The sequence below is a fragment of the Dendrobates tinctorius genome, unplaced genomic scaffold (genome assembly GCF_039654945.1).
Source record: "Dendrobates tinctorius isolate UK_male_01 unplaced genomic scaffold, ASM3965494v1 ptg000117l, whole genome shotgun sequence".
NCBI lineage: Eukaryota > Metazoa > Chordata > Amphibia > Anura > Dendrobatidae > Dendrobates > Dendrobates tinctorius.
Genome location: NW_027361785.1, coordinates 11,801,577 through 11,824,493, shown reverse-complemented (window position 1 = coordinate 11,824,493; position 22,917 = coordinate 11,801,577). Strand labels below are relative to the sequence as shown.

The 22,917-nt window shown below is 44.1% G+C and overlaps 1 protein-coding gene across 1 annotated transcript in view; it reads left to right on the top strand.

Annotated features, from left to right (window-relative positions):
* Positions 1-22,917, top strand: part of LOC141101443 (ATP-binding cassette sub-family C member 5-like) — a 206,767-nt gene that overhangs the window by 53,241 nt on the left and 130,609 nt on the right. Inside the window, exon 9 of the mRNA XM_073590542.1 lies at positions 2,897-3,193. Within this exon, the coding sequence (XP_073446643.1) occupies positions 2,897-3,193 (297 nt within the window). The remainder of the gene's footprint in view (positions 1-2,896; positions 3,194-22,917) is intronic.

Below are 22,917 nucleotides of genomic sequence, written 5' to 3'. Positions count from 1 at the left end.
TACAGTAAAGAAGAATAAAAATCCTTTATTGCAGATATCTGTCCTAGGGCTCACTCACGCGCATACATCAGACATGTGCAATCCAATAAAAAGAGATTGCACTCGACCAATGTTATTCAGTGCATGTTTGCTGTTTTTAACTCGGCTGTGTTCGGCATGAGAAAAACTTTGTATCAATTTGACTACAAAATTGGTACAGTGCGAAAAAAAAATGGGTGCCATATGAATTATCACTATGGCATCCGATTTTTACAGAGACAATACATTGCAATTCTGTAAGATGGGAAACTAAAAATGGTCCGGTAAAAGCTTAATAGCTGCTGAGTAAAAAAAAAAACGGATTAGGCCTCTTTCACACATCAGTTTTTTGCCTTCAGGCGCGATCGTGCCGGATGGCATTGCGTTTCATCCGTTTTTTGCCGGATCCGGCAACTTGTCTCATTCCGGCGTCTGGAAAAAACGGCTACTGTAACGTTTTTTGTCTCCGGCGAAAAAGCCGGAAGCGCCGGATCCGGCGCTTCCAGCTTTTTGCTACAATGAAAGTCTATGGGCGCCGGAATGCGCCGGATCCAGAAAAAGACGGATCCAGCCACCGGATCCGGTTTTTTTAAGTCTGCGCATGCTCAGATCCAATTGGCCAGCCCCCAGGAACAGATATAACCTGCTAGACGGATCCAGCAAAAAAACGGATCCGTTTCTACAGTTCTCCAAAATTTATGCCGGATCCGTTTTTTCTAAAAATAGCCGGATCCTGCCTGACGGCAAAAAACTGATGTGTGAAAGTAGCCTTAAATGCGGACAGGAAACAGACATCACATGGATGACAAGTGAGAAATAAATCCCCACTTTTCTGGATGAGAATGGGACCAATTTTTTTATATGCTCGTGTACCCTAACCTTACACTGAAGCACTGCGGTGTCTTAGAGAAAACACTAATATATATAAAAAAGGAGCTTGTCCTTGATTTGTGCTGTCTTTGCTTTGGGTAGCATAACCTGACAGATACCCTTTAAGATCCACAGGACACATAGATTTGGGAATGGGGTCACCACCAGTCTTAGGCTGGAGTCACACTAGTGAGAAAAACGGACGACTGCAATGCGATAAAAAAAATCGCATTGCACACGTCCCAATGTTAATCTATAGGGCACCTCCCATCATCCGATTATTTTTTTTAATTTTTTTTTTCCTCGCCCGTTTTAATCGGGCTGTGAAAATCGCAGCATGCTGCGACTGTCACCGATTATCGGCCTTGACTCGCCAATGCAAGTCTATGGGAGTGAGAAAAAAAAAAAATAATATATATATATATAAAATAAATCAAAAAAAGGGCAGCACTACCAAAATTAAATAGTTGGTGCAAAACCTATTCAGCAGTGTCCCAACAGCCAAATTAACAAAAGTAAAAAAAATAGGCAGCACTCAAATTAAATGTGAAAAAAAAGTGGATACTTTACTGATCCTCAAGTGGCAACGTTTCAACGGTGACCCGTCTTTATCAAGGCTTGATAAAGACGGGTCACCGTTGAAACGTTGCCACTTGAGGATCAGTAAAGTATCCACTTTTTTTTCACATTTAATTTGAGTGCTGCCTATTTTTTTTACTTTTTTTTTTTATATATATATATAGATATAGATATATATACACACACACATACATACATTTCATTGTGACAGATATATAAATATATGGCTTTCCCTCTATGGCGGAGAATTTACCGCGGGAACCCACGCAATTTTTTTCAACAAATTAACCCCTTAATTTAACACCTACATGTCCCAAATTTTACACACATACCCTAATCTAATTATTAGTCAAAGACATATAAAAAAACTAAATGAAATGAAATGTTTACTGTATGTAAACCATGTGTCATTTCATGTCGGGTTTTGTATTGATTTTACAGAGGCCGGAAATTGATTTAGCGGTTATTCTGCTATGTAGAATTCTATGAAATATAATTATATATTTATACAATATATGTGTGTATGTGTCTCAATGATATATATATATATATATATATATATTCTTTGTGTTTTAACCTGTCATTGGGCTCCATTATATGTCCATTTTGCAAGCCGGCGAGAAAATCTCGTCACACGGATGCTTAGATGCGAGAAAATTGCATCCTCGCATTCCAATCGGATGACATATGGTTCACTGTTCATGAAACATTTGGGCGATTCTGGTCCGTTAAAAGCGGACCGATTTTTTTTTTATAGCTTGTGTGTGACTCCAGCCTTAGGTGCAGAGTCCTTTCCAGCTTCTCGGTATTTGGCTCAACTTGATTGACAGGTTTCTCCCTATGTGCAAAGAATCAGATCTGAGCAGGGAGAAGCTGAAAGGGACCCTGCCCCCATGACTGGTCTCCCCATTCCCAACTCCTACTTAAACCATATATTCTTGGAAACACTACAGCATTTCAGAGTAAAACATGGATATAAGTCATAGGGTCTCTTGTCCTTGATTCATGCTGTCTATGGCTTGCACAGCATTAATCACTTGACAGGTCTACATGCCAAATAAATGGTAAGTAGACAAGTCGCACACTTCACACACAGAAATTGCGAAGAAGATTCAAATTTTGCTCTGAATCTACTGATTTTATGACGTAGTGATTATTCTACTGGATGAAAAATCAATGTTCTGTATAGGTCATTAAAATCTCGCCATTTTTCAACTTTTCTGCTAATATGCTGTGTAAATGCTCTCCACTACACAAACAGAACTTTTTGCCATAGAGAAATGATGCGTTTTATACCCCATCTTGGACATGCTGTGTTACTAGGATGCAATCAGACTCTATACATGTACAATGAACATACAATAGATGCTCTGCTAACTATCCTTTATTTTACAATATTTTCAAAATGTTAATATATTTTAAATAACAGAGATTGTTCTTGATGGACGAAATTGATACTAAGAATAATGAGAAAATAAACCCATGTTCCGTTGTTGAATTTCGAGATGCTTATTTTACATGGGAGTCAGGGGCACCGGTGAAGTGTAAGGATGAGAAAAAACATACAACAGAAGAAGCAGCTAAAAGACAACTTATCCAGATTACTTCATCACATTTAGGAGAGGAGCAACTCAATTCGGTTTTCCATTATTCTGATGAAAAACAAACATCCCTTGAATCAGCGGGTTCCCAAGTGCTCCGCAATATTAGTTTTTCTCTGCAAAAGGTAATGTATATTGTCTACTATATGTTGTGCCACCTTTGTTTTGTACAATATAACGTTTGTTATGCAAACTAATATGAGGATAGCAGTTTGTATCCAAAACTTGACATTGTAAAAGCAGATCAATCAGCAGATTTCACAATGCAAACTGCTTACTTTATTACTTAGATCTCTTAGACCGGATTAGGCTGCTGTAATGACATACATATTAGAATAGTTGTATAATCCTTTTTACAGTGTTAGGCAACGTTCCCACGTTCAGTATTTGGTCAGTGTTTTACATCAGTATCAGTAAGTCAAAACCAGGACTGGGTGATAAATCCAGAAGTGGTGACGTGTTTCTATTATACTTTTCCTCTGATTGTTCCACTCATTGTTTTGGCTTACGAATACTGAGGTAAAAAACTGACCAAATACTCAAAGGGATATGTAAAAAAAACCTATGTCCCTTTAAGTTCCCCATGCTCCCAATGTGTATATATACTGTATATATATAAATATATATAGATATATATATATGTATATATATATAATGTTCCTAAGTATTATCGTGATTATTATTATTTATTTATATAGCACCATTGATTCCATGGTGCTGTACATAAGAAGGGGTTACATACAAATTACTGATATCACTTACAGTAAACAAACTTACAATGACAGACTGATACAGAGGGGAGAGGACCCTGCCCTTTCGGGCTTACATACTACAGGATGGTGGGGAAGGAGACAGTAGGTTGGTGGGTTGCAGCAGTTCCGGTGTTGGTTGAGGTGATATCTCCAGTAGTGGTGAGGAGGTAGCGGGGTCATTGCAGGCTGTAGGCTTTCTTGAAGAGGTGGGTTTTCAGGTTCGGTCTGGAGGATCCGAATGTGGTTGATAGTCGGACATGTTGGGGCAAAGAATTCCAGAGGATGGGGGCTATTCGGGAGAAGTCTTGGAGGCAGTTGTGCGAGGAGCGAATAAGTGTGGAGGAGAGAAGGAGGTCTTGGGATGACCGTAGATTACGTGAGGGAAGGTATCAGGAGATTAGTTCAGAGACATATGGAGGAGACAGGTTATAGATGGCCTTGTAGGTCAGTATTAGTAATTTAAACTGGATACGCTGAGGGAATGGAAGCCAGTGAAGAGATTTGCAGAGGGGAGAAGCGGAGGAGTAGCAAGGAAAGAGATGAATTAGTCGGGCAGCAGAGTTAAGGATGGACTGGAGAGGTGCGAGGGTGTTAGCAGGGAGATCACAGAAAAGGATGTTGCAGTAGTCGAGGCGAGAGATGATGAGGGCCTGCACAAGCATTTTAGTAGATTGAGGGTTGAGGAAAGGACGGATTCTGGAAATATTTTTGAGCTGGAGGTGACAGGAGTTAGAAAGAGCTTGGATGTGCGGTTTGAAGGACAGGGCAGAATCAAGGGTTACTCCGAGGCAGTGGACTTCCGGAACTGGGGAAAGCGTGATGTCATTAATTGTGATAGAGAGGTCAGGTAAGGAAGATCTGTGAGATGGAGGAAAGAGGATGAGTTCAGATTTGTCCACATTGAGCTTGAGGAAGCGAGAGGAGAAGAAAGAGGATATGGCTGATATACACTCCGGGATTCTGGACAGCAGAGAGGTGACGTCTGGGCCAGAGAGGTAGATCTGAGTGTCATCAGAATAAAGGTGGTACTGGAATCCATGGGACTTTATGAGTTGACCCAGGCCAAGGGTATAAATTGAGAAGAGTAGGGGTCCTAGAACAGAGCCTTAGGGGACTCCAACATCGAGAGGATGGGATGAGGAGGTAGTGTGGGAGTGGGAGACGCTGAATGTGTGGTTTGAAAGATATGAGGAGATCCAGGATAGGGCGAGGTCTGTGATGCCAAAGGAGGAGAGGATCTGTAGTAGGAGGCAGTGGTCAACTGTGTCGAATGCAGAGGACAGGTCTAGAAGGAAGAGTATAGAGTATTGTCCATTTGCTTTGGCTGTAAGTAGGTCGTTAGTAATTTTAGTCAGGGCTATCTCAGTGGAGTGATGGGGGCGGAAACCAGATTGTAGATGGTCAAGTTAAATGAAAGGTGAGAGGAAAGTTCAGCGTGGACGTGCAGCTCCAGGAGTTTGGAAGCGAATGGGAGCAGTGATATTGGGCGATAGCTGGACATAGCCGTTGGGTCGAGGGTTGACTTTTTATGGAAAGGCGTGATTGTGGCATGTTTAAAAACAGAAGGGAAGGTACCGGACGTTAGCGATAGGTTGAAGAGGTGGGTTAGGGATGGGATAAGTGTGGTGGTGAGGTTGGGGAGGAGGTGGGATAGGATGGGGTCAAGTGCACAGGTTGTGAGGTGCGATTTGGAGAAGAGGCAATTAAGCTCCTCTTCAGTGATGTTGGAGAGGAAGGTTATGGGCTTTGGGCATTGGTCTGGTATACAAAGGGGTCGTGGTGGTTGAACAATGAAGACTTGCCTTGTTTGGTCGATCTTATTTTTGAAGTGTGTGGCAAAGTCCTCAGCAGAGATGAGAGAGGTTGAAGGGGCCAGTGGTGGGCGGAGGAGGGAGTTGAAAGTTTTGAATAACTGTTTGGGATTGTAGGATAGGGAAGATATGAGAGTTGTGAAGTAGGCCTGTTTAGCAGAGGTGAAGGCAGATTGGAAAGCGAGTGTTGCCTGTGTGAATGCTGCAAAGTCATCTTGCGAATTTGTTTTCTTCCAAAGCCGCTCTGCAGCCCTGGACACTTGCCGGAGCTTTTTAGTGGTGTTATTGTGCCAGGGTGTCACGTTCCCTGTCCTGTGTGACTCGGCCAGCAGGCCGGTAACTGATGCAACAGGAGGCGGCATGTATAATTGTCCAGTGTGACGCGGCCAGCAGGCCGGTAACTAATACAACCAGACACAGGGGATAGGGAAAACCTGAGTAGCAATAACAATGGTGGCCCTGCGATAGGGAACGGGGACGTGGAGACCTCCTGCACTCCCGTGAGTCAGTGTCTCTACACTCCTAACGTTCCCTAGGCCGGTTCCGCACCGGCACCGATCAGGAACCTAAAAACTCTGACTCGCCCTGCACCTAAACCCTCACTAGGGAATTGGTCGGTGCGGAAACTAATCCCACCACTGCACTAAACACACATAAGGAAAAGTGACAAAACAGGGGAACACCACTTAGCTTTGCTCTGTTGCTTACGTTCCCAGCAACAGAGCCCACCACCTGCGGCGTGCATCTTTTCCTCCACCGTGTCCAACATCTGGGTGCACTGTCCAGCAACGGAGTCCAGCACCTGAGTGCAGCTGTCCAGCCACGGAGTCCAGCATCTGAGTGCAGCTTCAGCAAAAGAGTCCAGCAACTGAGTGCAGCTCTACACCATAGCTGCCACTCCACCAAGCTTTGTAAGAATTCTTCACTGACACCATAGCTGCCACTCCACCATGCTTTACACGAACTCCTCGCTGACACCATAGCTGTCACTCCAGGACTCTGACTGAGTTGTCCTGTACTCTTCTCAGCACCATAGTGCAGCCTTGGAGCAAACAGAGTCCACCACCTGCATGCAGCGGTCCAGAAACAGAGTTCAGCGAATGAGTCCAGCTTTTCTGCCAAAGAGTCCAACATTTTGAGTCCAGCTTTCATTAACCGAGTCCAGCATCCTGAGTGCAGCTCTACACCATAGCTGCCACTCCACCAAGCAATGCCTGCCCTCCTTGCAGACACCATAGCTGACACTCCACCAATCCATGCCAGCTCTCCTTGCAGACACCATAGCTGCTACTCCAGCACTCTGACTGGGCTGCCCGGGACTCTCGTTCAGCTCCATCCTTCACCCAGGCTTGCTTGCAAATGAGGAACTATCACCAACAGTGATTAACACACCTGATACTCTTTTGTAGAGCAATCACACCTGTTATATCATCACGCGCGCAAACTAAGGGTACCGTTACACTTAGCAATGCATCAGCGATCCCGATAACGATATGGATCGCTGGTGCATCGCTAAGTGGTCACTAGTGAGCTGCCACACAGGCAGATCTCACCAGCGACATAGCAGGGGTCGGGGGTCGCTACTTACCTGTCAGACGCGGCGATCCTGACGTCCTCCCGCCCGCCTTGCTCGTCGGCGCCACAGGAAACGCAGCAGGAAGTGGCCGACGAGGAATGGTCCAGGACGTTCTCTCACGACCAACGATGAGCAGCGGGGGAGCCGGTCGGAGGTAAGTATCACATGCAGCGATATCGCTAGCAATATCGCTGCAACATCACAAAATCTGGGGTTTGGGGACAGCGAAGGAGAGTGAGGATTAAAAGAGCAAACACTGTGAGGGCATATGTAAACATGGTGAAGGAGTAGGAGGATGAATAGAAAAGCTTGATCCAAGTAATAAGAAGTGCTTACTCAGCAGACATACCCAAAAGAGACAGGTACATAGTGTAGGGTCCTGACTCCTGCCGTGACTAACTGCCGTAGTAATAACTGCATCTTCACGATACTTTTGCTGCAGTGATACCTATGCTGCAGGGAGACACGTGCCTGTTCCTGCACATGTGCCCCCCCTTAGGGGCATCTAAATATATAGGACTGAGTAGAGGCTCAGGTGAGAGGGATTGTGGGAATTGATTTGGGATAAATTGCCTAGCACACCAGGGGTGGTACCACAATCAAAGGCACGGGGCCTGGCAACACCCATATGCTAGTAACACCTTACACCTGATAACATCTCTACTGGCCCCAACATGGATATACAGCAGTAAAGGTACTGTCACACTTAGCGATGGACCAGCGATCCCGACCAGCGATATGACGCGGTCAGGATCGCTGGTGCATCACTAAGTGGTCGCCAGTGAGCTGCCACACAGGCAGATCTCACCAGCGACATCGCAGCGGTCGGGGGTCGCTACTTACCTGTCAGACGAGGCGATCCTGACGTCCTCCCGCCCGGCTCCACGCTCGTCGCTCGTCTCTCCACAGGAAGTGCCGCAGGAAGCTGACGACGAGAAACAGTCCTGGACGTTCTCGCGCGATCAGCGATAACCAGCGGGGGAGCGGGTTGTAGGTAAGTATCACACACAGCGATATAGCTAGCAATATCGCTATAATGTCACAAGTTATAGCGACATTGCTAGCGATATCGCTTAGTGTGGCAGGCCCTTAAGTATTGAGTTCAATGCAACAAATGAATTTAGCAAACATTCAGAGGCACTGTTATATACCATTAAAGGAAAGGTTGCACTAGATGGCAGCAAGCGGGGATTGTAGCAGAGATTGTACCAGGGTAGGATTGTATGCAGTTCATATAGACACACAAAGCAGGAAAGTTGAGTGGATCAGCAGTATACTATTAAAGGAAAGGTTGCAATAGATGGCAGCAAGCGGGGATTGTAGCAGATTGTACCAGGGTAGGATTATATGCAGTTCATATGGACACACAAAGCAGGAAAGTTGAGTGGATCAGCAGCATACCTGTCATTAAAGGAAAGGTTGCACTAGATGGCAGCAAGCGGGGATTGTAGCAGAGATTGTACTAGGGTAGGATTATATGCAGTTCATATAGACACACAAAGCAGGAAAGTTGAGTGGATCAGCAGCATACCATTAACGGAAAGGTTGCATTCATACCGTATTGTGATATAACGTGTATATTTCATGTTGCTGTTTAACCTATGTATATACTAGGGACAGTGTAATTAGTGTTATGGCCACTAGATGTTGGCATAGAATTTGTTATATTTTAGATGGAGATATAGGGGTTAACAATAGGAGGGGTTAACTGTATAGGAATATAGGGGGACTTCTTGGTTAGAGTCAGTTAGGGCAGGGGTGTTCGAACTCTGTGGACGGGCTTAATTGCCCGGGGGTGTAAAACCCTCATTGTGAATTGAGCGTAAGTGTACTGGACTCAGGACTCTACACAGACTGCCAGCAATGTTAAAGCAAAGTGACCAGCTTTCCAGTAAAGAAAGACAAGTATAGAAGCAAGATTATGGGGATAGTTTTCCCCAGTGAAGGAATTGAAAGAAGCAATGGGCAACCAGTCGGGCGAGTGTTCATAATGTGGCAACTAGTAGCCTGGGCGCATTCTCTAGGAGCCGGGGCGAAACGGCAGAGGGAAGCACCAGTGATAGTGAGCACGGACAGGAGGGATACCGGTAATATGTACAAGTGGATACGACCCGATCTTGAGCTGCATAGGGAAAAGGGTGAAGAAGGGAAAGCTGTTATGGAATGTAACAAAGATTTTATTGTCCATTACGATTGTAATATGGATGGGCTGCGAAAACACGTCACTAAAGTTCTGCATTGTGAGTTAAACTTAGACTCTGTCTTTATTTGTATGCAAGTGACTGAAGATAGTGCTGGAAGGCAGTGGGAGGACTCTGCCAACACCGTGAGTGCAGATCGTGATATGTGGAAAATGTTTTACCTTTTTCGTGTGAGGGGAGGCTCGGGCACAACAGCACTGGAGTGTTCGGCCATGACTGCGGCCCGATGCCTACCTTACACACAAACCTTAAACTCAATCTTTCCCTACCATTGATAATTCCTCTGTTATGATTGAGTCACCGAAGGAGGCAAAAATAGAAATGCTAGCTAAGTCCAGAAAACCAGAGAAGTTTGCAGCTATCGGATTGCAGACCCCTGAACCTATCAACACAACTAGCAGTAGCCGTGGGGGGCTCCTACGATGCCCTAGGCCCCTCGATCAGAGCCGGAGGACTACATAGCCTAAAGACAGAAAGGGAAATCTAAACTGCCCCAGAGCAGACCCCAAAGCAAAAGGCAGCCCCCCACATATAATGACGGTGAAGCAAGAAGAAAGAACAAAACACAGACAGAAAGATAGACTGAGCAAAGATGGGGCCCAAGCTAGCTTAGATAGGAAAGGACAGGAAGGCTGCTGTCTGCAATCCGTGAAAAACCCTATGAAAATAAGAGCCAACAAACTGACAGTAAAAAAGGCCCTGAAGACACTAGGCTTCAAAAAAGGCTATGTCAGTACTCAGGAATATTCTGAAGACAGAGCAACAGGCAAAAGGAGATTCAGCTCACCCCAGCAGGGAATGGCAGAATCCAGAAAAGCAAGGAAAACAAAACACTAATGCAAAAAGGCAAAGCAGAAATCTTAGCTTTAGATGAGCAGGAATCAGACTGGTTTCCTAGAAGTCCACAGAGAAATCACCCGCAGGCCAGAAGGGCGTCGGCAGCCTTATATCCAGTCGTTAACTCCACTCAGCCAGTCATCATCATCAGCCCCAGGTGTTTGACAATCAGGCTCACTACCTTTCTTCACCAGAAGAGGGAGTTCCTCGGGCCTCAGTAGTGAAGGGGAAAATGAACTCACAACAGTACCTCCCCCTTGAGGAGGGGTCACCGAACCCTCAACCACGCCACCAGGGCGATCAGGGTGAGCCCGATGAAAGGCACGCACCAATCTTTTGGCATGAATATCAGAGGCAGAGACCCAGGAATTATCCTCCTGACCATAACCCTTCCACTTAACCAAATACTGGAGTCTCCGTCTAGCCAGATGGGAATCCAGTACTTTCTCTACCTCATATTCCATGTTACCTTCAACCAATACAGGGTCTGGAGGTGCAACCCCCGGAACAACAGGTTCAACAAACCTCTTCAACAAAGATTTATGGAACACATTATGGATTTTAAATGTGACAGGAAGAGCCAAACGAAAAGAGACCGGATTATTAATCTCCAAAATCTTGTAAGGTCCAATAATTCAGGCTTAAACTTAGGAGAAGCCACCTTCATAGCAATATTTTTTGATGATAACCACCCATATCACCAACCTTAAACTGGGGACCAATGGTCCTATGTCGGTTGTAAAACCGCTGGGCCTTTTCCTGGGAGAGAGATAACTTATCCACCACTTGGTCCCAGATCTGGTGCATTCTCTCCACCACAGTGTCAACACCTGGGCAGGCAGAGGGCTCCACCTGCCCTGAAGAAAATCGAGGATGAAACCCAAAGTTACAAAAAAAAGGAGACATCAAAGTGGCAGAACTAGCTCTATTATTTAAAGCAAATTCGGCCAAGGGCAAAAATGAAACCCAATCATCCTGATCAGCAGAAATAAAACATCTCAAATATGACTCCAAGGTCTGGTTTGTTCTCTCTGTCTGCCCATTGGTCTGAGGGTGAAAAGCAGAGGAGAAGGACAACTGAATTCCCAGCTTGGAACAGAAAGTTCTCCAAAATCTAGACACAAACTGGACTCCTCTGTCAGATACAATGTTCTCAGGAATCCCGTGCAAGCGAACCACCTGTTGTAAAAACAGGGGCACCAATTCAGAGGAAGACGGCAACTTAGGGAGTGGTACAAGATGAACCATCTTAGAGAACCTATCACAAATCACCCAAATAACAGTCATCCTTTGAGAGACAGGCATATCAGAGATGAAATCCATTGAAATATGGGTCCATGGCCTCTTGGGGACAGGCAAAGGGATCAACAACCCACTAGAGCGAGAACACGATTTAGACCGGGAGCACGTCCCACAGGACTGCACAAAATTCCTGACATCACGAGACAAGGAGGGCCACCAAAAAGACCGACTCACCAGATCTCTAGTACCAAAAATACCTGGATGACCAGCCAAAGCAGAGCAATGAACTTCAGACATCACTCTCTTCTTCCACTGGTCAGGAACATACAACTTTCCACTGGGACAACGCTCAGGTTTGTCCTCCTGGAACTCTTCCAGAGCACGTCTCAAATCGGGCAAGACGGCAGAAAGAACTACCCCTTCGCCTAAGATGGTAGCAGGCTTGGTCACCACAGGAGAATCAGCAAAGAAGCTCTTAGAGAGGGCACCAGCCTTGACATTCTTAGTTCCAGGAAGAAAAGAAACCACAAAATCAAAACGTGTAAAAAACAAGGCCCACCTAGCCTGTCTAGGGTTCAAGCGCTTAGCCGACTCTAGGTAAATCAAATTCTTGTGGTCAGTGAGGACCACGACTTGATGCTTAGCTCCCTCCAACCAATGTCTCCACTCTTCAAATGCCCATTTCATGGCTAACAGTTCCCGATTCACCACATCATAGTTACGTTCAGCTGGAGAGAACTTTCGGGAAAAGAAAGCACAGGGATTCATTTTAGATGTTTCAGGATCCTTTTGGGACAAAACAGCTCCTGCACCAATCTCAGAAGCATCCACCTCTACCTGGAACGGAAGTGAGACATCAGGTTGTCGCAAAACCAGGGCGGAGGTGAATCTTCGCTTCAGCTCCTGAAAGGAAGAAACAGCTTCCGGAGACCAATTTAACACATCAGCACCCTTCTTAGTCAAATCAGTCAATGGCTTGGCAATACTAGAAAATTTTGCTATAAATTTCCGATAAAAATTAGCAAAACCCAAAAACTTCTGGAGGGCCTTCAAAGAAGTGGGCTGAACCCAATCGTAAATGGCCTGTACCTTGGCCGGGTCCATTTCAATAGTTGACGGGGACAAAATAAATCACAAAAAAGAAATCCTCTGTACTCCAAAAAGGCATTTAGATCCTTTGATATACAGGGAATTCTCCCTCAAGATCCGGAACACCGTCCGAATATGTTCCACATGAGAATCCCAATCCTTGGAGAAGATCAAAATATCATCCAGATAGATAATCAAAAATTTATCGACAAAATCTCGGAAAATATCGTTCATGAAGCACTGGAAGACAGAAGGGGCATTAGTGAGCCCAAAAGGCATCACCAGGTACTCAAAATGTCCCTCCGGAGTATTAAACGCCGTCTTCCATTCATCCCCATGCTTAATACGAATAAGATTATACGCCCCTCTGAGGTCAAGCTTGGTAAACCAGCAAGCACCTTTAACTCTGGAGAATAGATCAGAAATCAGGGGTAACGGATACTGATATTTAACAGTAATTTTGTTGAGAGCACGATAATCAATACAAGGTCTTAATGATCCATCCTTTTTGGCTACAAAAAAAAAAACGGCACCTAAGGGTGACGAGGATGGTCTAATATGACCCTTCTCCAACGCCTCCTTAATATAGGATCGCATAGCCTCGTGCTCGGGTACAGATAAATTGAAGAGCCGACCCTTGGGAAATTTACACCCCGGGCTCAGTTCAATTGCACAGTCATAACTCCTATGAGGAGGCAGAGACGCAGACTCATTCTCACTAAATACATCATAAAAGTCCGCCAAATAATCAGGAACATCATGCGACTGAGGAGAGGTGGAAAACACCGGAGCCTCACTAAAGGCACACCGACAACCCCAACTCACCACAGACACAGATTTCCAATCCAAAACTGGATTATGAATTTGTAACCATGGAAACCCCAGAACAATAGTATCATGCAGATTATGTAACACCAAAAACCTGCAATTTTCTTGATGGTCTGGGGCGACCCGCATTACCACCTGGGTCCAAAACTGAGGTTTATTTTTAGCCAAAGGAGTAGCATCAATCCCCCTCAAAGGGATAGGCATCTGCAGAGGTGTCATCGGAAATCCACAACATTTAGCAAAATCCAAGTCCATTAGGTTTAGAGCTGCTCCCGAATCCACAAAAGCCTTGGCGGAAAATGTGGACAGGGAGCAGATCAGAGTACTAGCCAGAAGAAACTTAGGTTGAACACCACCAACAGAAAACGTGTGTGCAAGGCGTTTCTCGCGTTTAGGACAGACAGAAATAATATGTGAGGCATCTCCACAGAAAAAACACAACTTATTATGCCCTCTGAACTCCTGATGCTGCTCTCTGGAAAAAACTCTATCACATTGCATAGGTTCAGACATCTGTTCAACAGGTGGCAACACCTCTCGTGCAGCTCTGCGTTCGCGCAAACGCCGATCAACCTGAATGGCTAAAGACATAGAATCGTCAAGACCAGAGGGAACAGGAAATCCCACCATAGTATCTTTTACGGCTTCTGACAACCCTTTCCGAAAGAGAGCAGCCAAGGCATTATCATTCCAGGTAGTAAGTACTGCCCACTTTCGGAATTTTTGACAGTACAATTCCGCAGAATCACGACCCTGGTTCAATGCCAGCAGGGTCTTTTCAGCCTGATCAATGGCATTAGGTTCGTCATACAACAACCCCAAGGCCTGAAAAAATGCATTCACATTAGTCAGAATAGGATCATCTGGTTTCAAAGAAAACGCCCAATCCTGGGGATCGCCACGCAGCAAAGAGATGACAATTTTAACCTGCTGCACGGAGTTCCCTGACGAGTTAGGCTTCAAGGCAAAAAATAATTTACAATTATTTTTGAAATTCAAAAATTTAGACCGATCCCCAAAAAATACATCAGGTGTAGGAATCTTTGGTTCAGCAGCATGTGAATGAGCAAGATAGGAGGAAATTCCCCGCACTTCAGCAGTGAGCTGCTCCACACGATCAGACAATTGCTTTATCTCCATTGAGAGAAAAAAAAATTCCCCCTACGGCCTCAGCGATATAGAGGAAAAAATATACACACCTTTTTTTTTTTTTTATACAATTCTTTCCTGCAATTGAGTACCCTAGGATCTGCGGTATGGCGGGTGATTCTGTTATGATTGAGTCACCATAGGAGGCAAAAATAGAAATGCTAGCTAAGTCCAGAAAACCAGAGAAGTTGGCAGCTATCGGATTGCAGACCCCTGAACCTATCAACACAACTAGCAGTAGCCGTGGGGGGCTCCTACGATGCCCTAGACCCCTCGATCACAGCCGGAGGACTACATAGCCTAAAGACAGAAAGGGAAATCTAAACTGCCCCAGAGCAGACCCCAAAGCAAAAGGCAGCCCCCCACATATAATGACGGTGAAGCAAGAAGAAAGAGCAAAACACAGACAGAAAGATAGACTGAGCAAAGATGGGGCCCAAGCTATCTTAGATAGGAAAGGACAGGAAGGCTGCTGTCTGCAATCCGTGAAAAACCCTATGAAAATAAGAGCCAACAAACTGACAGTAAAAAAGGCCCTGAAGACGCTAGGCTTCAAAAAAGGCTATGTCAGTACTCAGGAATATTCTGAAGACAGAGCAACAGGCAAAAGGAGATTCAGCTCACCCCAGCAGGGAATGGCAGAATCCAGAAAAGCAAGGAAAACAAAACACTAATGCAAAAAGGCAAAGCAGAAATCTTAGCTTTAGATGAGCAGGAATCAGACTGGTTTCCTAGAAGTCCACAGAGAAATCACCCGCAGGCCAGAAGGGCGTCGGCAGCCTTATATCCAGTCATTAACTCCACTCAGCCAGTCATCATCATCAGCCCCAGGTGTTTGACAATCAGGCTCACTACCTTTCTTCACCAGAAGAGGGAGTTCCTCGGGCCTCAGTAGTGAAGGGGAAAATGAACTCACAGCATTCCTCTATATTCCTCCTCCCTGCTATTGCTGAGATCTCCCACTGCTCAGAATAAGCTGCAACTGTTAGTCAGGTTGGATGGGGGAAGACTGAATAAATTTGGACTCACAAACTATTTCACCTTATAGCTGGATTCATAAAATATTTATTTTAAAAAGAAGGTTTTTCAAAGTAGAGACACCACATTGTGTAAAGACATTTATTCAATATCATATATGCAGTTTCTTATTAAAGTGAAATTCAGTAACAGATCGAATTTGTAAAGAATGGTAGCATGAAATCAATTAATATACCCGTATGTCTGTAGAAAGAAACCAGACTAATTTAAGGAAACAAATATGAAAATCTGGACAACATACAATCTCCATGCAGATGCTGCAGGTTTCAATGGCAAATCCTAAAGTTTATGATCAGTAATAAAATAACTTGTGACATACGTGACATGATTGCCGTCATTTACCTGGGAGAGATGCCAGCCTATAGCTGTGTGTCGAATGACATTGCTTTCAATTTGAGTGACTGCTGAACCTGTTCTCCTAATGCTGCATTTACACACAGATTTCTGACCAAATAGACCAATCTTGTAGATTATACAATTGGTCTGAGTTAGTAATTTACACCAAGATATAGTCTCATCTCCATCATCTGTTATAGTCATCAAAAAATTAAAACTTTCAACTCATTGTAATGGAATTGTCTGCTACAGTGATTGATTTTGGCAGACAGATTTTTAAGCCTGTCTGATCATTTTTCTGTCAGATGACATTAATTTCAATCAGGGGCTTACATAGAGATCATGGGGCCCATAGCAAAAGCCCTTGGCCCCTCCAAAATAATATTTGCAGGGTCACAGAACAGCATATCTAACAACTTTGCAGGCCTTACAGAGTAATTTTGCTCCTATTGAAGTCTCTTAATTTTCCCACCGACTAAGGTACCCCTTTCATTGTCCCCATAAAGTATGATGTCAACAAAAGTGCCCCCCAAACAGTATGATACCCCCACAGTGAATTCCTCCACAGTACCCTTCACATGCTCAGTATGATGATTTTACAATACCCCTCCGCCATACAGAATGATACACGCATTGTACTTCACACACAGTATGATGGCCTCAACACAGCCCCCTTACAAAATGTGATGGCCTCCACCAGCCCCTCATACAATATAATGACCCTCCAAAAAATATAATGGCCCTCCATATAGTATAATGGTCCCAATACCCCTTCAGACTGTAAGATGGCCCCCCACACAACTCTCCACACAATATGATGGCCTCCACACAAACCTCCACACAGTATTATGGCCCTAACACAACCATGCTCATTCAGGATACAGATAAAGGTGAAAGTTGGGTGATAGCCTGACGCAGGCACTCTTGGGCTCCATAGCAGCTGTGTTGTTTGCCGCTATTAGTGGTACGCCACTGATTTCAATCAGATTAAATAATCTGAAAAAAATGTACCATATATCAGTTGATGTAAATGCAACATAACGCTGTCAATACACATTAGATGGCTGTCGGCTGAATGAAGCTTTAACTGATCTTTCTGCCGACAGCCATCACAGCTGACATGGCCATATACAGGAGCGCTCACATGACTGTGAGGTCGTGTGTTCTCTAAGAGAGAACCAATGTCTGACACATCAGCTGGTGGTTTATCACAAGGAGAAAAATGCGATTGTCAGTTCAAAATCAGACGTGCACAATTGACATCTCTCCCGACCATCAGCCGGCCAGTGCCCGCAAGCACATTAGACCGTTGGCCAAACCTGACAATATTGGTGGGTTCAGTCAACTTTAGTCTAATGTGTATGGGGGTCTTAAAACCCCACATACACATTAGAATAATGTCGGTCGCATCAGCTGAAATCGATGGGTTTTGCCGACATTTTAATGTGTATTGGGGCATCGGCCGACTGATATTTGACTTCGGACTGCTGATTGCTTTGTTCTCCATGAGATAAGCCACAAGCAGAGATGTCTGTTGGCAGCTTTCTTATAGTGAACATGATGAACAGTCATGTATATGGGAGAGTCAGTTAGATGGCTGCTGGCCGAAACATATAATATGTGTGGGGGGTCTTAACAGAGCAAACTTTCCTGGTCACAGCTGCTAATGGTTCAAATACTGTCCTAGGCAAGAGAACAGTCATGAAGATAAATGATAAAAAAAAAAAAAAAAAAATTTTCCTGGACTGTGCAACCCAATCATGGAGAACTAATCCAAAAGCTAACTACTTCATGGCAAAAAAAATGTTTTTAACAAATCTCTGTTACACCTTTATCTTGTCTTCTTCAGACAGGGTAGAGATGCAAGATGTAGATAATGGTAAGAGACACAGTAACTATACAAAAATAGCATCAAATGGCTGAGATTCAAAAAATTAAACAAAAAAACATAAATAGGAGAGAAGTACAGTAGTAATAATATTATATAAACTATGGAAAGCCCTATAGAAATGTCTAATAGCTAGAGATACTGTGCTGCAACCACAGGGATAGTGACGGTTATGGATGTATAGAAGAACTTTAGCGAAAGATCTTTGTAATCCTGTAAGATGATGCAAGGGTTGGATGATAGACTCAGTGGTCGCTCAAGGTGTCGCTAAGGACACCTAGAAAATATTGCTGGTTTGAGTAGCGGCAGAAGAATTCAAAAGGCTAAAAATACTTGTGGCTAAAATAACTAGAGGGATAGCTAGCATGTAGAGTATAATGTAATAATGTGGGGCATTTGTAAGCTGCTGTGGCCTTAGGAGTTCAAGTTGCTTTGTACTTCATTTCTAAAAGGTTGCTAGACACTATGTAGATACTTATATTATTTATTATAGTTATGTTATAATATTAATTCATAGTGATATATTCTCCAGTGTAGATCTCACCAGTATGAGGATTGCCTGCGTTACTGGGAATATACAACTTTATATTAGATAACTTAAAACAATGCTATTATAACAGATTCATACAGTATGAAGGGATTGTTTAGTGAGATGTGAGCTGATACGTAACACTTACTGTATGTGGTAAGACTCTCGAATGTGTTTGATTGTTTGGAGCTTTTATGCTTGTAATTATTGCTGATAGTATCATACCTACTTGATGACTATTTCCTTAGGGAGGTTGCAAAGGGCTGATTTACTTTTTAGAGTCTTTGCCCTTTTGTATGGCAGATTAGGTCAGACTTCAAGATATTTAAATAAAAAATAATCAACTAGGATATGCCATTACTTGCAATGAATCTCACAAATTTTATGGTGTTACTGGTTGTATGTGGCAATAAAGTTCAGGTTGCTTAGCAGACCAGTAATGTGTTAGAAATTTTTTTGTTTGTTTAGGTAAAACGCACTTTTTTCGGCTTTTTAGGTTTACCCTTTTGAAAGTATCACTTGCTATTTCTTTAGGCTAGCTAATTTTCTTGAAGGGGTGGACCAGAACTAAAAAGTATTTTAATCCTAAATGCCTGTCTATTTAATGCCATAATCCAATCTCTTTTCCAATATACTTTTATTAAAAAAGTCCCTCACTACTCTATTTGTTTTATGGTTTTTTTTACTACTTCATCTTTGATGATGCTTCGTTTGAGAATTCCAGTGCATGCCAGGATACTGGGGGGGACACAGACAGCTTGGGGCCCCTGTGCAAGAAATGTGTCTGGGCTCCCCTCCTTTTATGGCGACAAAGCTACACATATACTGTATATATATATATATATATATATATATATATATAGCCACACAAACATACATGTATATATATACATTACATAGTCTCCTTTCTTATGTATATTGCCGTCCCTTATTATACAATGCCTTCTCTTGTTATCCCTCACATATCGGATTATATAGAGCCCTGCTTTCATTACATACCATCCTCTCTTGTTAGATATATAATGCAATGATGGCTGATGGAGCATGGGAAAGCTTCTTTTCTAATGGAGGAGCTGATGTACTGGTAATCTGGTTACCGGCTCCTCCATCAGCAGTCATTTTGTATCTAACAAGGGAGGGGACTGTGTAATAGGAGGGCGCTGTGAATAGCAAAAATAGCAAAAATACACTATGTAAGAGACGGCACTGTACATAACAGCAGAGGAAGCTATATAATAAGGGACGGCACCATATAGAACTAGAGAGGATGATACGTAGTAAGGGATGGTGTTATACATAACAAAAAAGTAAACTATGTAACTAAGGATGGTGTTATACATAATAAGTGAGTACACTGTATACTAAGGGACTGGTATACTAAGGGACTGTGTTAGGCATAATAATTGAGTACACTGTATACTAAGGGACTGTGCTATACATAAGTGAGTACACTAAATACTAAGGGGCTGTGCTATACATACAAAGTAACTACACTATATACTGAGGGATGGTGCTATGCATAATAAGTGAATACACTATATACTAAGGGACTGTGCTATGTATAATAAGTGAGTACACTTTATTATACTAAGGGACTGGGTTAGACATAATAAGCGATAATAACGTCTTCCTCTACCTTTCCATAGCCCATTCCACCACCATTGCCCTATCTACCACCATCATTGCCTTTTCCCCACCACCCCCATCATTTCCTCCTCCTCCACCACCCCCATTATTGCCCTTTCCACCACGACCATCATTGTCCTCCCCACCACGACCGTCATTGCCTTTTCCCCACCACGCCCTTCATTGCTTTCTCCCCCACCACTCCCATCATTGTCTTTTCCACCACCTCCATCTTTGCTTTCTATCACAACTCCCCCATCATTGCCCTTTCCACCACCTCCATCATTGCTTTCTCCACCACTATCCCCATTATTGCCCTCTTCATCACCTCATTATTGTCTTCTTCCCCACCACCCGCATCATTGCCCTTTCCAGCACCTCCATCATTTCCTCCTCCCCCACCACCCCATCAATGTCCTTTCCAATGCCACCATCAGTCTTGTTCCTCACCACCCCATACTTGCCCATTCCACGACCTCCATTATTTCCTCCTCCCCCACAATCCCCAACATTGCCCTTTCCACCATCATTGTTCTTTCCACCACCACCATCATTGTCTTTTCCCCCACCATCCCATCATTGCCTCCACCTACACACACAGATGCACACAGCACCATTTACTTCTCTGCACGTTCCCCTGCAGCGCTACACATGCACGCACACACGCCATCACCACTCATCTGTACACACACACACAGCACCTCTCACCTCTCCACAGCACCTCTCACCTCTCTGCACACTCTCCTGCAGCCATTGCTTGCAGCTTCCTCTCACTGGCACAGCGGCCGCGGTGCTGAATGATGATGTCATCCTGCCATGCTGCTGACTGCCGTGTGAGACAGGAAGCGCAGGCAGGAAGCAGGGCGGATTGCTGCAGCTCCACTCTGCTGCCATTTTCTCTTACAGGCAGCGGAGCTGCAGGGATCTCTTCCTGCTGGGCCGCACATAAGGGCAATCTGGCCAGGGCCTCTGGGCTGGATAAACAGGCCAAATTGCCCTCATTATTAGCCGCCCTGCAGGGGCCCCCCTCCACCTCTGGGCCCCAGTTGCACATGCGGTATGTCTGCCCCTGCCAGGATAGTCAAGCGATTTGTCAAAAGAGGATAGAGGCTGTGGTCACTGCCACAACCTCTGCCCCCTGCCTCAAATGAAGCGTCATTAGTGATGTCCATTTCAGGGGCTGGGCTAGTTCCAACTCTAGAGAGTTGGCAATGTGCACAGTGGCATTTTGCTCTCTTGTCAGCTCTGATCAGAATTAATGAGCTGGTAAGACTCGTTTGACTATCCCAGCATGCACCGATATCCTCAAACAAAGTGTCATCAAAAAGGAAGTATTAAAATTTTTTTTAAAAGTTAGATCTAGTAGTTAGGGAACCGTAGAGACTTTTTAATTAAAGTATATTAGAAAAGAGATTAGATTATGATAGGCATTTAGGATTACATTACATTTTAGTTCTTGACTACTCCTTAATTGTGTTATTAAAGTGGTTGTCCACTACTTTAGTACTGATGACCTATGCTTAGAGTAGGCAATCAATGTCAGGTCGGTCGGGGTCCGACACCCAGCACCCCCGCCGATCAACTATCATCGGTGAGCTGGCCATCTTCTGATAGTGGCCACCACAGGGTACTACACATCTGCTTCCTTTTGATTTGTATAGCAGCCAGTTGTGCAGTACACTGCCTCGCCCACTATCAGAAGATGGAGCAGCTCCGCAAGTGAAAAATTTCAAAATATTATTGTGCTGACCACATTTGCAAAGTTTATAGAGAATCATAACTTTTTTTTTCCTATTCATTTTAAGGCACAAATAATTAGGAAAATACAGTTAATACCCGAGAACAAAAAAAATATGTAAAATTGTTACATAGTGAATTTTGTCCAGCATGGAAAATTATGAAACTTTGTACATCGCTTTATTAGAGGATTTGTCTTCATTTCTGTAAAAAAAAAATCCAAATCCCCTACTTTTCCCTAGCCTATTTGCCTACCTTTTGTTTCACTGACATTAGAACATGCTCATTTTAAGTACAGATGATGGCAGTGAAAAGGTCAGCTCAGCACCTGTGCCTCATTAACTCTGCGGATAAGCTGCTGCAGGGGATTGTTCAGATAAGGCTACTTTTACACATGCCGGGTTTTTTTTCGGGCCGTATTGCTGTGATTTTTGCGGTCTCCCTTCTCAAATCGCCGTTTTTCCCTGTTAAAACATATAGCAGGGAAAAAACGGTGTACCGCAAAAACAAGCTAACATTGTTTTTACGGCACCATTGAAATGCATTGTGGTCGTCTCTGTAAGCCATTAAAAATATCGAGCAAGCTTGATATTTTTTCACAGCTGCAAATACGGCCCTCACGGCCATGAGGAGCATGGCCCTCCTACTCATTTTTGCGGCCCGTTTTTGCGGCCCCATAGAAATGCTTTGGGGCTGCAAAAACGGCCAGCAAAAACATGGCAAGTGTAAAACCAGCCTAAGGGTGCACTCACACTGGCATTGATTCTCTCGTGCAAGAGATTATGCTAATGACACTCAGTTCAACCTCTGTCAGAGTTTGATCTAAGTGTCATCCGATTCTCCCACATGAGACAATTGCAGCACAGGTGCAGAGAAGATGGAGAACTTAAAGGGAACCTATCACCAGAAAAAATGCCATTAATCTGGAGATATGGGGTTAATCTACAGGTTAGCCAAACGCTGTAGGGACAAAATTAACTTTTCTCCTCTGTGACAGGGTTGGAGCCTGTGCAGGTTCAGTCACTGCTGTGATTATACAAAGCAGCAGTTCTAATCGAGCCCCTGGCCCTGTCTGGCAGTCAGCCCTAATGCAGAGCCAGTGTCAGCTGAGGCCAGGGCTCGGTTACAGCTCCTGCTCTGTATACTTAGAGCGGTGTCTGAAACCCACGCCGGTGCCACCCCTGTGTCTGAAACAGAAATGCTGCCAGAC